Source organism: Pleurodeles waltl, chromosome 4_2 (genome assembly GCF_031143425.1).
Source record: "Pleurodeles waltl isolate 20211129_DDA chromosome 4_2, aPleWal1.hap1.20221129, whole genome shotgun sequence".
Classification (NCBI taxonomy): Eukaryota; Metazoa; Chordata; class Amphibia; order Caudata; family Salamandridae; genus Pleurodeles; species Pleurodeles waltl.
In genome coordinates, this window is record NC_090443.1 from 25,438,672 (window position 1) to 25,455,374 (window position 16,703).

The 16,703-nt window shown below is 46.2% G+C and overlaps 1 protein-coding gene across 2 annotated transcripts in view; it reads right to left on the reverse strand.

Annotated features, from left to right (window-relative positions):
- PODNL1 (podocan like 1) overlaps positions 1–16,703 on the reverse strand; it is an 82,757-nt gene that overhangs the window by 56,391 nt on the left and 9,663 nt on the right. Inside the window, exons 2-3 of one of the 2 annotated variants that reach the window (XM_069230448.1) lie at positions 14,752–15,000; positions 12,525–12,618 (exon numbers count right to left, since the gene is read on the reverse strand). In XM_069230448.1, the coding sequence (XP_069086549.1) occupies positions 12,525–12,618; positions 14,752–15,000 (343 nt within the window). The remainder of the gene's footprint in view (positions 1–12,524; positions 12,619–14,751; positions 15,001–16,703) is intronic. The other variant, XM_069230449.1, reaches the window with a different exon arrangement.

Consider the following 16,703-nt stretch of genomic DNA (forward strand, 5'->3'; position numbering starts at 1 on the left):
AGTAGAAGTGAGTGGCATACAGTTAAGTAGCATAATGTTGACCCGCATAGAGCACAGTGGTGTAAAATAAAGTGGAGTGGCATTGAGTAGAGTGGCATCGAGTGATGTACAGTGGAATGGTGTAGAATGGCATTGAGTGGAGTCGAGTCGCATAGAGTGGACTGGCATAGACTAGAGTGGAGTCAAGTGGCATGGAGTAGAGTGGAACAGAGTAGATTGGTGTAGAGTGGCGTGGAGTGGCGAAGGCTGATATAGATTGGTATAGAGTGGAGTGGAGTGGCTTAAAGTGGTGTAGAATAAAGTGGTACAGAGTGAGGTGGCAAAGACTGGGTGAAGTGAAGAAGAGTGGTGCAGAGTAGCGTGGCATAGAGTGGAGTAGAGTGGAGTGGCTTAGCATGGAGTGGCATGAAATGGAATGGCATAGAGTGGCATTGTGTGGTGTGCAGTGGCATTGACTAGAGTGGACAGGCCATATTAGAGTGACGTAGAGTAGATTAGTATACAGTGGAGTAGCGTAGACTGACAGAGAGGCATAGAGTGGGGATGAGTACCGTGGTGTGGCGTAGAGTGAAGAAGACTAGAGTATTGTAGAGTAGAGTACAGTGGTCTAGACTGGATTGGTGTAGAGTAGGGTGGGGTGGCAAACAGTAAGGTGGAGTGAAGTAGAGTGGATTAGAGTAGAGTGGCACAGAGTGCTGTGGAGTCGAGTAAAGTAGAGTGGCACAGCGTGGAATATAGTTAAGCAGCATAATGAAGACCCGCACAGAGCATGTGGCATATAATAAAGTGGAGTGGCACTGAATAGAGTGGCATAACGTGACGTACAGTGGAATGGCATAGAGTGACATTGTATGGAGTCCCATAGAGTGGACTGGCATAGACTAGAGTGGAGTGGAGTGGCCTTGAGTAGAGTGGAATAGAGTAGATTGGTATAGAGTGGCGCAGAGTGGAGTGACGTAGACTGACATAGATTGGTATAGAGTGGAATGAACTGGAGTGGCTTAGAGTGGTGTAGAGTAGAGTTGTATAGAGTTGAGGTGGCAAAGAGAGGGTGGAGTGAAGAAGGGTGGTGCAGAGTGGCGTGGCATAGAGTAGTGTGGAGTGCCGTAGAGTGAAGAAGAGAAGAGTAGGGCAGAGTGGCATACAGTAGCGTAGAGTGGCTTAGCATGGAGTGGCATGAAGTGGCGTGGCATAGAGTGGCATTGTCTGGTGTGCACTGGCAGGAACTGGCATAGAGTGGAGGGGCATAAACTAGAGTGGAGTGGCTAGAGTAGAGTGTCATAGAGTAGATTAGTATACAGTGGAGTAGCGTAGACTGGCAGAGAGGCATAGAGTGGGGATGAGTACAGTGGTGTGGCGTAGAGTGAAGTAGACTAGAGTGGCGTACAGTAGAGTACAGTGGTCTAGACTGGAGTGGTGTAGAGTAGAGTAAGGTGGCAAACACTGGGGTGGAGTGGAGTAGAGTGGCACAGAGTGGTGTGGAGTTGAGTAAAGTAGAGTGGCATACAGTTAAGTGGCACTGAGTAGAGTGATGTACAGTGGAATGGCAGTCACATATAGTAGACTGGCATAGACTAGAGTGGAGTGGCTTAGAGTAGAGTGGAATAGAGTAGATTGGTATAGAGTGGTGCAGAGTTGAGTGGCATAGACTGACAGATTATTATAGAGTGGGATGGAGTGGTTTAGAGTGTTGTAGAGTAGAGTGGAGAACAGAAGAGTAGCATTGAGTAGAGTGGAGTAGCTTAGCATGGAGTGGCATGAAGTAAAGTGGCGTAGAGTGGAGTGGCATAGAGCAGACTGAAAAGACATGGAGTAGAGTGGCACATAGTAAAATGGATTGGCGCACAGTAGAGTGATGTACAGTGGAATGGCATATAATGGAGTGGCATAGACTAGCTTAGCATAGAGTGGAGAGGCGCAGAGTAACATAAAACGAAGTTTAGTGACGCAGAGTAAAGTGGAGTCGAGTGAAGTGGTGTAGAGTGTCATAGAGCAGAAGAGAGCAGATTGGAGTGGCATAGTTTAAAGGGGCACAGAGTGAAGTAGAGTGGCGTAGGATAAAGTGGCATAGAGTGGTATACAGTGGATTAGCACAGAGCGGGATAGAGTGCTGTGGAGTAGAGTGGCATGGAGTAGAGTGACCTAGACTGGAGTGGTGTAGAGTGGCATAGAGTGAAGCAGAGTGGTGTAGAGGGGAGTGGCAATGTATGAAGGGGTGTGATGTATAGTGGCGTTCAATGGAATGGCTTAGAGTAAAGTGATGTGGAGTGGAGTGCTGTACAATGGAGTAATGTAGTGTTGTGTGGCAAAGAGTAGTATAGCTGTGGGTGAAGGTAACTAAAACTTCAGTAGAGTTGGCAGATAAGGTAAAAAGCAACATATATATGCAGTATGCCTGTGTTAAAAGTAGGAAAGCACATTGCACGTCCAGGAATGATGCTGACATGCTCATTAAACCATAGGCCCTCATTATGTCATTGGCGGTAAAAAACGCCTACTGCAGTGGCGACGGCCGCCAAAAGACCGTCGCCGAGGCTACCAGCCATCTGCCGTATTATGACCACAGCCAGATTTCTGCCAGAAGGATGGCGGAAATCCGGCTGTGGCCATGCCAGCGGATGGAGGTAAGGTGGCGCTGCTGCCAGCAGAAGTGCACGCCAGAAGACCGCAGCCAGCTGTATTATGACCAATAATACGGCCTGGCAGTGTTCTGCTGGCAGACGCTGCTACTGGCAGCAGTGCCCCGTCCCGTCTCCTACCGGAGGACCCCCTAAACACAGGTAAGTGGGTGCTCCGACAGGGGAGGGGGGGTGTTGTGTGTGTGGGGGGAGGGGTGTGAATGTTTGTGCGTGCGTGTATGCGGGGGTGTGTTCCATGTCGAATGTGTGTGCATGTATAGATGTGTGAGTGCATGTATGTTGTGTTGTGTGAAAGCGTGTCTGCGTGTATGTATGAAGGTGTGTGCGGTTGTGTGTGTGAAGGGATGTATGCATGCATGGATGAATGTGGGTATGGGTGTATGTATGGAAGGGTGGGTGTGTGTGTGTGAAGGGAGGGGTGTGAATGAAGGGGGGTCTGGAAAGGAAGAGGGGTGGAGGGAATCTGGGGAGGGGGTGAGGATAGGGGAGACCTCTACCAGTGACAGAGAAGGGATTCCCTTTCACTGATAGTGCCTACTGCCATGGTTTTCGTGGCGGTAAGGGAACCACAAAAACCATGGCGGTAGGTGGGGTTATTATCCCGCAGGTGGTACAGTGACTGCCGCATTCTCCAAACCGGCGCCTGTTACCACCGCGGCGGTTAGTGTGGTACATCATAATATGGTGGAAAGTACTGCCAGCCTGTTGGCAGTACTTTCCACCATATTGCCCCCGACTTCAAGGGTTATAATGAGGGCCATAGTGTGTTGCAAAAAGATGAGGAAGAACAAAGATGAAGAAGAGAAGATGTACTTGGTTCATGTTCCAAGGGGGAGCTAACACAAGAAAGGAAGGGAACCCTATAGGAGCTAAGCAATAACAAAATTGTAGATGAGACTGACAACAAAAACAACTAATGGTATGCTGTGGTTGGGATTTAAGCCCACTAAATTGTAAACAATATGTCTTGCACCAAAGAGCATGCACTGTGTAGACTAGACCTAAAAATCCAAAATGGGGGAGTAGGTAGGACACTGCATTTGTCTTTAAATGTTAAGCAATTGAGCTAAACATGGCACCCAGGGAGTCTTTAAACGTAAAGTCCCATGTTTGCTGCATTGTGATCCCGGCCTACACAAAACGGAGAAACTGCTTACACCAGCAATACTGCACCTGTCAGCCTCGCAACTCCGAAGGGTGTATTTCAGATTAATTTGTGTTTAAAAACTGATGTTAAAAACACAAGTATCGCTTATCACCGAGTTTTATCCAATAGGCTTTTAACATCGAGGTATTCTTGGTAGGATCTTTATTTTCCTCTTTATTTTGTTATTCAAAATATAGGTAGACTCTCACTCCACTTCTCCATATTCTTTTTACTTTGTTTTCTTTTCCCCAAATCTTTTTGTAGTTCTTTTATCTCTAGTCGGTTCTGTGCTGCTGTTCTGGTTCAATTTTGTCAATTTCCCTCCTTCTTCAGGTCTCAGTGACAATGTGGCCTTTCTCCAATTAAAGTACATCTTTTCTGTACATTAATATTGATTGCCAAATCCAAATTTATCTTGATATTTTTGCAATGTTACTCAACTCTACTTTTGTCCGTTTGCTTCACTCCCATCCAAACTATGTGTGAGATTGCTATTTTGTGCCTTGCACCCAGAATTCTCTAGCTCATATACTGCAGAACACTAGCGCTGGTTACCACTGTACACCACACATGTCCAGACCACTGTAAAGGGTTCCACACCACACTAAAGAGTTCCATACTGGTGAACAAGTGGCACAACCAAAGACGACTAGCTGAAAGGATGAGTGAAGAGTGGAAACGTATGCTCTCCAGGAATGTGCAGGGCAGCTAAGGAAGCAGGTGGGCCAGTCTTTCTGGCCTCGGTACATGAATCCTTGGACCGCCTGTAGCCCTGTGCAAATGTCTTTTGTGCTATATATGTGCTTTTGCTAATAAAAAGAAAAATTATTTTAAGTATTCCGTTTATGAGTTGTTTTTGTTTAATATAAGTTAGGAGGTTACTCTTCACTCACACAAGAAAAGGTAGTAATATATTTGTATCTGAAAGTGATAAGTGCATAACATAAAAGTAACAATGATCACAGAACAGGTCAATTCACATGGTGGTTATGTGTTAGACAAATTACGTGGAGAAAGGGTGTTACATGAAAGTGAAAAGTAAGTAACAAATTATATAATTTCTGTAATACATTATCAATAAATAAATTGAAAAGTTATGTGGTCTTTATTTTTTCGTTATACACTTATGAGCACTTAGATATTAATTAATGGTCCACCAGTTGCTTTGTGGTTACACAATGGCTTATTGTCCTCTAATTAACACAAATTTATTTCAAATAAATCCTTTGGACCCATGCTCCTTTTTTAGCTCTTGCCTATCGAAAGCTCTAGCTGTCGGTGTAAAATATGCATAGATTTGGCTTACGGCAGACCCTTACTGCTATTGGCTAACTGGGTTTAGCCCTCTTATTCATTCAGTGATTTTGCTGTTAGTTTTTTCTGTTTCTCGCCCAGAAAAATATTGCTTTCTAACAAATTTTCATTGGCGTACGTGTACTGTTAGAAGTGTAACGTCAGGGACATTTTGTCCCCATTCTACTGTGTTCATTTGTTTTTTTTAGGTGATGTGAGAAAAGAGGCTAATAAAGCACCGCTTGGCTAGTAATGACACTCTATTGTCTGCATGTCTGATCCTCTAACGCTCGCCCTCTTGTCCACTCACTCTCTCTTCCTTCTAGTGCTGCCTTATCCCTACTCTTGCCCCCATGTAATACTCCATTTTGTAATTGTAATTGTAATCGTATTTATATAGCGCTTACTACCCCTGACGAGGCGTCGAAGCGCTTTTCGATGAGTAGCACGCTACTCCGGTACCCAACAAGAATTAGTGATGGATTAGTATAATTTAATAAGGAGTACAGTTTTAGTATTATTATGAGTTAATTTGAGTTGCGGATATGAGAGTTTGTTAGTTAGATTGACTGGAGTAATGGAGGGGTGGAGGAGGAAAGAAATCCAGAAGTGTTAATTGGGAGTTTATCCTTCATTTACTCAATCCAAAGGCTTGAGATGAATAAAAGGGGGGCGGAGGGGAAAGAGGATGTGGAAGGGTTAGGGAGAGCATAGTAGCAGGGTGAGATGAATGCAGGAGAATTTAGTAGGGTTGTGTGGGAGGTCACAGAGGTAGAGTGAGGTTTGGTGAGTTAGATGTGGGGGTGGAGGGATGAGCTTAGGCAGAGATATTTAGGAGATGAAAGTGGTCGAAGGGATTTGGGATGAGTCCGAGTGAGAATGGAGGATAGTTTGATAGAGACATGACATAAGAGCGATGAGTAGATAAGTGTGATAAAAAGAGAGCAGAAATTCATAGAAACATGCCAGGCACAGAAACAACATATACACATACATACACATATATATATATATTTATACACACACACACATGACTATACACACACATCTGCACATACAATACATAATTAGAATCATGGGTAAAAAATACTTAGTCGTCCATCCATCATCCTGGTAAAAAGGCGGGAACTCCCCCACCTACCTCGAGGGTGGACGGGGCGTGGCCCAGCGGGCGGAGCCCACAGGTGCTCCACAAAGGGAGAAACCCTCCACTCTGTGTCTCCAGCAGAGGAAGACAGAAACCGCGCGTCCCAGTCAGACACAGACCACGCTCCAGCACATCATCAGCTCACCTCCAGGAAGGATTCCAGATCCCCTCCGCCATGGGATCTCTGAGCGCATAGCCCCGCCCCGCCCCATCCCTGCTAAGCCCAAGAGCCAGGGTGGGCCGTCCTTTCCAGAAGGTGAGCTTCAACCGCGGCATCTGCCGCGTCCACATTGTACACTAGGGTACGTGATGGGCCACGGGGGCAAAAACGTCTTCAGCAACCTTGTGTGCCCCCGGCAATGTCATTGCCACTAGTGCGTCCCCGCGGAGATGTCCTCGCGCCCCTGCGCATCAACAACTCACCACGCGAGTCGGCGGCAAACGCAGTGGGGTCGCCTTGGAAAGCTGTCCATCATCCTGGCAAGAGGCGGGAATTCCCCTACCTACTTCGAGGGTGGACGGGGCGTGGCTCAGCGGGTGGAGCTTACAGGTGCTTCATAAAGGGAGAACCTTCTACTCTGTGTCTCCAGGAGAGGAAGATAGAACCCGCGCGTCACAGTCAGATACAGATTACGCTCCAGTACATCATCAGTTCACCTCCAGGAAGGATTCTGGATCTTTTTCTGCTATGGGATCTCTGAGCGCACAGCCTTGCTTTATCTTTGCCAAGCCCGAGAGTTAGGGTGGCTTGTCCTTTCCAGAAGCTGAGCTTCGACTGCGGCACCTGCTACGTTTATATTGGTAAGTGCTTCCTTTGAGGTTTAGTTTCTGTAAAATGAACATCGTGGCCTACACAACCGGAATATTTTCTACGAGTATGTCAGTAAGCGTTACCTAGCATGTTTTATATACCCTGTTTATATTGTACACTAGGGGTACGTGATGGGCCACGGGGTAAACGTCTCCAGCAACCTTGTGTGCCTTTGGCAATGTTATTGTTACTAGTGCGTCTTTGTGGAGATGTCCTCGTGCTTCTGCGCATCAACAACACACCACCGGAATCGGCGGTAAACGCAGTGGGGTCGTTTTGGAAAGCTGTCCATCATCCTGGCAAGAGGCGGGAATTCCCCTACCTACTTCGAGGGTGGACGGGGCGTGGCTCAGCGGGCGGAGCTTACAGGTGCTTCATAAAGGGAGAACCTTCTACTCTGTGTCTCCAGGAGAGGAAGATAGAACCCGCGCGTCACAGTCAGACACAGACCACGCTCCAGCACACCATCAGTTCACCTCCAGGAAGGACTCCAGATCTTCCTCTGCTATGGGATCTCTGAGCGCACAGCCGTGCTTCATCCTTGCCAAGCCCAAGAGCCAGGGTGGCTTGTCCTTTCCAGAGGCTGAGCTTCGACTGCGGCACCTGCTACGTTTATATTGGTAAGTGCTTCCTGTTGAGGTTTAGTTTCTGTAAAATGAGCATCGTGGCCTACACAACCGGAGTATTTTCTACGAGTATGTCAGTAAGCGTTACCTAGCATGTTTTATACACCCTGTTTATATTGTACACTAGGGGTACGTGATGGGCCACGGGGTAAACGTCTCCAGCAACCTTGTGTGCCTTTGGCAATGTTATTGTTACTAGTGCGTCTTTGTGGAGATGTCCTCGTGCTTCTGCGCATCAACAACGCACCACCGGAATCGGCGGTAAACGCAGTGGGGTCGTTTTGGAAAGCTGTCCATCATCCTGGTAAGAGGCGGGAATTCCTTTACCTACTTCGAGGGTGGACGGGCGTGGCTCAGCGGGCGGAGCTTACAGGTGCTTTATAAAGGGAGATCCTTCTACTCTGTGTCTCCAGGAGAGGAAGATAGAACCCGCGCGTCACAGTCAGACACAGACCACGCTCCAGCACACCATCAGTTCACCTCCAGGAAGGACTCCAGATCTTCCTCTGCTATGGGATCTCTGAGCGCACAGCCGTGCTTCATCCTTGCCAAGCCCAAGAGCCAGGGTGGCTTGTCCTTTCCAGAAGCTGAGCTTCGACTGCGGCACCTGCTACGTTTATATTGGTAAGTGCTTCCTTTGAGGTTTAGTTTCTGTAAAATGAGCATCGTGGCCTACACAACCGGAGTATTTTCTACGAGTATGTCAGTAAGCGTTACCTAGCATGTTTTATATACCCTGTTTATATTGTACACTAGGGGTACGTGATGGGCCACGGGGTAAACGTCTCCAGCAACCTTGTGTGCCTTTGGCAATGTTATTGTTACTAGTGCATCTTTGTGGAGATGTCCTCGTGCTTCTGCGCATCAACAACGCACCACCGGAATCGGCGGTAAACGCAGTGGGGTCGTTTTGGAAAGCTGTCCATCATCCTGGTAAGAGGCGGGAATTCCTTTACCTACTTCGAGGGTGGACGGGTGTGGCTCAGCGGGCGGAGCTTACCGGTGCTTTATAAAGGGCGATCCTTCTACTCTGTGTCTCCAGGAGAGGAAGATAGAACCCGCGCGTCACAGTCAGACACAGACCACGCTCCAGCACACCATCAGTTCACCTCCAGGAAGGACTCCAGATCTTCCTCTGCTATGGGATCTCTGAGCGCACAGCCGTGCTTCATCCTTGCCAAGCCCAAGAGCCAGGGTGGCTTGTCCTTTCCAGAAGCTGAGCTTCGACTGCGGCACCTGCTACGTTTATATTGGTAAGTGCTTCCTTTGAGGTTTAGTTTCTGTAAAATGAGCATCGTGGCCTACACAACCGGAGTATTTTCTACGAGTATGTCAGTAAGCGTTACCTAGCATGTTTTATATACCCTGTTTATATTGTACACTAGGGGTACGTGATGGGCCACGGGGTAAACGTCTCCAGCAACCTTGTGTGCCTTTGGCAATGTTATTGTTACTAGTGCGTCTTTGTGGAGATGTCCTCGTGCTTCTGAGCATCAACAACGCACCACCGGAGTCGGTGGTAAACGCATTGGGGTCGTTTTGGAAAGCTGTCCATCATCCTGGTAAAAGGCGGGAATTCCTTTACCTACTTCGAGGGTGGACGGGGCGTGGCTCAGCGGGCAGAGCTTACAGGTGCTTCATAAAGGGAGAACCTTCTACTCTGTGCCTCCAGGAGAGGAAGATAGAACCCGCGCGTCACAGTCAGATACAGATTACGCTCCAGTACATCATCAGTTCACCTCCAGGAAGGATTCTGGATCTTTTTCTGCTATGGGATCTCTGAGCGCACAGCCTTGCTTTATCTTTGCCAAGCCCGAGAGTTAGGGTGGCTTGTCCTTTCCAGAAGCTGAGCTTCAACTGGGGCACCTGCTACGTTTATATTGGTAAGTGCTTCCTGTTGAGGTTTAGTTTCTGTAAAATGAGCATCGTGACCGAACCAACCGGAGTATTTTCTACGAGTATGTCAGTAAGCGTTACCTAGCATGTTTTATACGCCCCGTTTATATTGTACACTAGGGGTACCTGATGGGCCACGGGGTAAAACGTCTCCAGCAACCTTGTGTGCCTTTGGCAATGTTATTGTTACTAGTGCGTCTTTGTGGAGATGTCCTCGTGCTTCTGAGCATCAACAACGCACCACCGGAGTCGGCGGTAAACGCATTGGGGTCGTTTTGGAAAGCTGTCCATCATCCTGGTAAAAGGCGGGAATTCCTTTACCTACTTCGAGGGTGGACGGGGCGTGGCTCAGCGGGCAGAGCTTACAGGTGCTTCATAAAGGGAGAACCTTCTACTCTGTGCCTCCAGGAGAGGAAGATAGAAACCGCGCGTCACAGTCAGATACAGATTACGCTCCAGTACATCATCAGTTCACCTCCAGGAAGGATTCTGGATCTTTTTCTGCTATGGGATCTCTGAGCGCACAGCCTTGCTTTATCTTTGCCAAGCCCGAGAGTTAGGGTGGCTTGTCCTTTCCAGAAGCTGAGCTTCAACTGGGGCACCTGCTACGTTTATATTGGTAAGTGCTTCCTGTTGAGGTTTAGTTTCTGTAAAATGAGCATCGTGACCGAACCAACCGGAGTATTTTCTACGAGTATGTCAGTAAGCGTTACCTAGCATGTTTTATACGCCCCGTTTATATTGTACACTAGGGGTACCTGATGGGCCACGGGGTAAACGTCTCCAGCAACCTTGTGTGCCTTTGGCAATGTTATTGTTACTAGTGCGTCTCTGTGGAGATGTCCTCGTGCTTCTGTGCATCAACAACGCACCACCGGAATCGGCGGTAAACGCAGTGGGGTCGTTTTGGAACGCTGTCCATCATCCTGGTAAAAGGCGGGAATTCCTTTACCTACTTCGATGGTGGACGGGGCGTGGCTCAGCGGGCGGAGCTTACAGGTGCTTCATAAAGGGAGAACCTTCTACTCTGTGCCTCCAGGAGAGGAAGATAGAACCCGCGCGTCACAGTCAGATACTGATTACGCTCCAGTACATCATCAGTTCACCTCCAGGAAGGATTCTAGATCTTTTCTGCTATGGGATCTCTGAGCGCAGAGCCTTCCTTCATCTTTGCCCAGCCCAAGAGTTACGGTGGCTTGTCCTTTCCAGAAGCTGAGCTTCAACTGCGGCACCTGTTACGTTTATATTTGGAAGTGCTTCTTTTGAGGTTTAGTTTCTGTAAAAATGCGCATCGTCGTCTACCCAACCGGGGTATTTTCTACGAGTATGTCAGTAAGCGTTACCTAGCATGTTTTATAACGTAATGTTATTTATTTTTTTGCAAGAGCCACGCTGCTTCTAGCCTACTGCTAATGGACTGCTCGCTTCCACTAACAAGCATTGCCCTGTGGCTGCCATCAATGCGCGTGCATGTACCGACGGCCATCCTAGAATGACTTTTGTTTGACAGAAACTGTTCCAAGGTGGCTACTGGTGTGCGTGCATGCTCCAGGACATACGGTTGGCCAGCTCGCAATGTTTTTCTCAAGGTATAGATAAAATAATTCCAAAATGACCACCGATTAATGCGCTTGAGTGCACAAGGGCTGATGCACAGATAGCCATCTTGGAATGTTTTTTCTCAAACTAAAGCAAAAAACTATCTAAGATGGCTGCAGAATGAGTGCATGTGTATGGACGCATGGAAAGCGTTTTTGGCATGCTTTTTATCTAGGTATAACAAATACCATTCCAAGACAGCTGCCGATGCCTGGTACTGAAATCCGAGCAAGCATTGGCAAAGCCAATAGGTTTGTGCCTGGAAGGGCCTACAGGCTTTGAAAATGCTTCTTCCAAGATTTGTTCAGGTTCGAAAGAATACAGAGACTTATCATTGCCAATAATGTGCTTTTATAGCCTGAATCTAAAAAGAAATCATGTGCACTTCCTGCAATTTAGTGATTTGGTCAAATTTTAAACATTGCAAATAACTAGTGACTGAAATAACCCACTAGCAGACTACACTGTATTGGGTGAACCAAAATGGTGCCTATTCACAATTTCACCACCGTCACAAGTTACAAGAAGGGTCGACTTTGGAAAATCATTTGGGATCTGATGTTTCAAAGCCCCTTTTTGCATTTTTTTTTAAAGAAATCACTATTTGAGAAATGCAAAATGGGATGTAAGAAAATAGCAAAACCCTTATAGCAATTTCTTAAAATCGCAATCACTATTAAGGAATGGAACTCCATTCATCCCTATGGGCCTGAAGGCCCATAGGTGTGAATGGTTTTGCATTTCCTAATTTGCAAATTCCTGTTAGGAATTCGCAACTTGGGTAATGCAAATCCAAAAGTGCTGGGGGCCTGAGGTCCCCTTTAGTGCAGCCCCCCCCCCAAAGAAATTGTGCACATGTAAAGCGCACACATGCCCTAGGGGCATGTATGCACTACATGGCACTTTTAAAAATGCATTATTAATGCTTTTTTTTATTGCACATGGTTACCACCAAATTTGAATTTGTGGTAATTGCATTTCCTAAATGCCCAGTTCTCAGTTAGGAAATGCATGATACATGTGCATAGGTAACCGCTATAGGTATTCCCTATTTGCGGTTACCTATTTAGGGAGTCGCTATTTTTGCGATTCCTTAAATTGCACTGCAAATGCCTTTCATAAATCCTGAAAGGCTATTTTGCATCCGCACATGATGGAATTTTGCGATTTGCAACGTTTGAGAATGCAAAATTGTTTGATACATCTGGCCCTTGGATTTCTAATCACTGAGTTTAGAGAAAGGGCTAACTATGCACACTTGGTGCTTGAGTTTTTTGGGAGTGAAAAGGATATTGGTCTGAGTATGTGAGCTGCCACAGACTTTTGATCTGAGTTTCTGAGGCTGCAGTGGGAAAACTGGACATACCTTCAGACAAGAGATGGTTGTTATGCAAGTTGAGAGTCTTCAGGCTGCTCAGTCTGGACAGCTCCTCGTAGGGGATCTCCTCCAGCTGGTTATTCTATGTCACAAAAGATGAAAAAGATATGATGAGATCCTGCTGAGAGAGACTCAACTCCATTTGAACCATAGCTCATTCCCCCGCCAAAACCCATGCTGTTTCCCTTCTACTGTGGAGGAATGATGGATGGACCTCCTTTAGGCATTCATCAGACTATCTTTTGTACTTCTACTAGCATTCAGGCAGTATCTTTCTAGATTTAGCACTTCAGCCGACAGTCTTCCCTTTGTAGAACATTCCTTGTCTCAATTTACTTGACACAATAGTATATATAACTGAATGTTTGTCTTTCCTATTGCTGCCATGCATTTTGTTCAGCCATCTTGTATCATGGCTGTCATGCATTTCTTTCAGGCACATTGTATCAAGGCTACCAAGCGTTTCATTTGGCCATCTTATATGATGGTTGCTGTACAGTTAGTACGGTCATCTCGTATCATGCCTACCACTATGTTTTGTACCTCCATCTTGCATCTTGGCTGATTTGTATATATTCAGTCATCTTTTACTGTAGATCTTTGTGGGCTTCGAGGGGGTATACATTTGTACGTGAAGCCAAATGCTCAAGCTCCTCAAATGGTGTAAAAGTGAGGCATGTGCTTTATGGTTTGTGGTTATCTGGTACCTTCGGGTCAGTTACTCATGCTGATCTGTTTTGCTTTCTAGAGAAGCATTATTAAGCTACTGCACAAAACTCAAGTTTATAGTCGAAGTTCAGGTTATGAGTTTTTGTATTACTGTTCCGTTCTGCACTTTCTGTGCTAGGTGTTATCTGCAATTACTTCAGTGCTGCTGTTCATATACCCTCTTAATATATCAGTTTAATTGAGGGGTTAATGAGTGTAACTGCTGGTTTTCCTTTATGCCTAATGCTCAGGACTGAGGTAGGTCTGTCCTGGGGTGGCAGGCCAAGGCTATTCACTAATCATCCATGCAAATTAATTTGTTCTACATTGCTGTCTTGATAACGTATTGATGAATTCATAGCTTTTTAGTTCACAAAATAAACATGTGCATGCACATACGAATTCTAGAGTTGCCAGAAAATTCTAGCCCATTGTCAAATGTGTCTACTGTGCAATACGTTGCTGTTCATGTCCTTTATGTTTACCACTTACAACACAGACTTCATGTTCTGACTCTTCTTTATTCCACTCTTCTTTGGGGATACACTGTAAGTCTGCTAATGTAATCTATTCACCAAAGGGGTCCTACTCTAAGCTTCAATATTGTTGTAGCCCAAAAGGTTGCCTCTATATTGTATAGTATTTTCTTTCTAGGACAGCTGACAGCAACACCATAAAGTGATCCACATGAAACCAAACACGCCCCTTAAAAAGACAGACCTGTTAGCTTTGCTATTGCATGTTTAAGAAAAGTTAGACCTATTGGTTTTGACAATGCTTCTTACCTTTACTTTGACTTTCAACTCATTGGGTAGTCATTACTCAGAAATAACTCTATTTTATTGTACATTTCCTAAATGTGTGACTTTTCCTTGTACGTAAGAATGCTGCCTTTATCATACTACACACTTAGGGTAGACTGTCCTGAGGCTGTACTCAGAGAGTCATCATCATTGTCCTGAAGCTGAAGACCATGGACATAGCTAATATTACTCACATCTGTGGTGGAACTGAAGGCCTAAGAGAATTAGAAAGCCAGTGCACCACAAATATGGTTGTTTTTTATTCACAGCCAGGGATGTGGGCCCATTTTCATCGCATATGGTAGCATCCACTGCATCCTTGCTACTGGAGACCTTTCTAGAAGTGGTGCTTCTCCTAATCCAAAGAGGCTTTGAGCTCTAGCGTTTGTTCCAACCTCAGCCGTTGCCAAGAGATCTCACGGCCAATCACAGGCTCTTTAACTGAGCACTCTGCCTGATACGTCACAGCTCACTTTGCATTCTGGGAACTTGTGAGTGACAAGAAAATGTGGGGATGATTGTTCAGGAGGATAGGCTCTGCAACGGGTGGACTGAGACCCGTAAGAAAGTAATTTACTAGTAAAAATTGCATCTTCTTTTAAATTCCATGAGGATTTTGTTAAAGCACCCTTGTGTTACTCAGAATCTATCTAGATTAAAGGTAACTGGATAGTGCCCTCCCATGGACCCAGAAGGACTACTACCTGAAGGAAGAGGTGCTGCACGCTGTTGGATATGTTCCTGGGGAAGGTGAGCAGATTCACACCACTGCAGTCCACAGATTCAGGTAGGGCACAGGTGCAGTTGGCCGGGCAGCGGGTGATATGGTTCCTGGAGGTGATGCTCGTCCCAGGGTGAGGAAACCAGTGTGGTTCTTCATCATGGTGGCTTCCAAGCAGCAAAAATGAAGGGATCTCCAACAGAAAGATCAAAAGGCTGGTACAGGTGACCTGCTAGACGGCGGGCAGAGATGGGAGGAAGGGCAGTGGGCAAGGAGGGAGGAAAGGATGACATCAAATGGAGAGAAATGTGAGTGCAAGATTGGGGATCAATGAGCGAAAGGGAGACAAGGAAGGAGTCAAATTGAAGAAAAGGACAGAGAAAGCAGGTGGTAAACAGAGACAGAAAAGAAGAGGGACAGAAATAAATAGTGGAAAGAAGAGATGAAGAGTAGGTGAAGTGCAGAGAACAATAGGATAACAAAAACCGAGAAGACCCGTAATGCAACATGGGAATTAAATAGGAGAAAATAGGATGAAATGGAAAGAATGGGTAAAAAAAGAGCATAAAAGAGGGGAGGATAAGTGGTAAGAAGACAGCGAAAGAAAGAGCATGATGGTGAGAGCAAGAGGAAAGCGAAGGATAAGAGTAACGGGGGACGGTTGGCAGCAAGAGGGGAAAGGAAGCAAGTGAATGAGTGCAATGAGGGACAAAGGAGAGCAGCAGTAGTTGAGGAAAAGTAGAAAATTAAAGGAATAGGAGGAGAGGTTAGAGTGTACGTATACATGAAAGAAAACAGCAACATAATGTATATTACAATGGATTACAGAGCCATAATAAGAACATTTATCCAGTGAAAAGGACAGCAAGGAGGTAGTAAATGGTATTGATCGCACATCAAGAACAGTGTCCGCAGTGGCAAAAATGTATAGAGGTGAGAAATGGTTGGTGCGTGTGGTCTGTTGCCCTACTACCAAAAAGGTACACAACATGGAATGAACAGAGATGACCAACGCACTCATGTATCGTATTGCTCAGTTATAGTACAATGCATGTTGCATATATTAAGTCAAGAACAGATAATGCAAAGTCCTTCGTTAAGTTCCAGTAGATCTTTAATCGAACTGTAGTCGTCACTTCATAGTTACATCCAGACAGGTACAGCACGGAGTGTGGAGCGTGTCTGTCTTTCGCATCGGCCAGACACGCTCCACACTCCGTGCCTTTTGGACTTACCAAGGTCCACGTTCTCTTCCTTACCTGGGGCTGTACACAGATTACTGCCTGTCTCACCCCCTTGAACACCTTCCCGGTCAACCATATACCTTCAGATGATTCGGACGTCTACTAGACCTCATTACAGCCTTCTCCGGATACGATATACACGTATTCCTGTTTTTTTTCGATCACTCTACAGCTTCCATAGCCTTGATAAAGTCACAGGTGTGAGGAAACACGTGTCGGCTGTATCTGTTGAGATTTCACTGGCTGTACCTGTCTGGATGTAACTATGAAGTGACAACTACAGTTTGATTAAAAATGTAACTGAGCAATACGATACATGAGTGCGTTGGTCAACATTTATCCAGTGGTAACACCCCACCCAGACTATCTAGAATGTGGAGTCCCAGCACTGAAAGAGCGAGGGTGGGAGGGCAGCACAGAGATGCACTGGTACAGCGGTGTGTGGGGTTCTCTACTGTAGTGCCAGGGGGTGGCGACGGCCAGGACTGGACACACTGGCAGAGCTGTGCACTATACCCAGTGCTGGAATAAGGGCGGTTGATAGTTCTGAGTTGAGGTTCATTGGCAGCCCTGTTGCCAGCAGCCTAGCTTCGAGGGAGGTGGGGGGTGGTGTTTGGTTTATTACTCCCCCGTCAATGTATTATCTAGTAAGTAGTTGGGTACAGGTGCTTTTAGTCGGGTATAGTGAGGT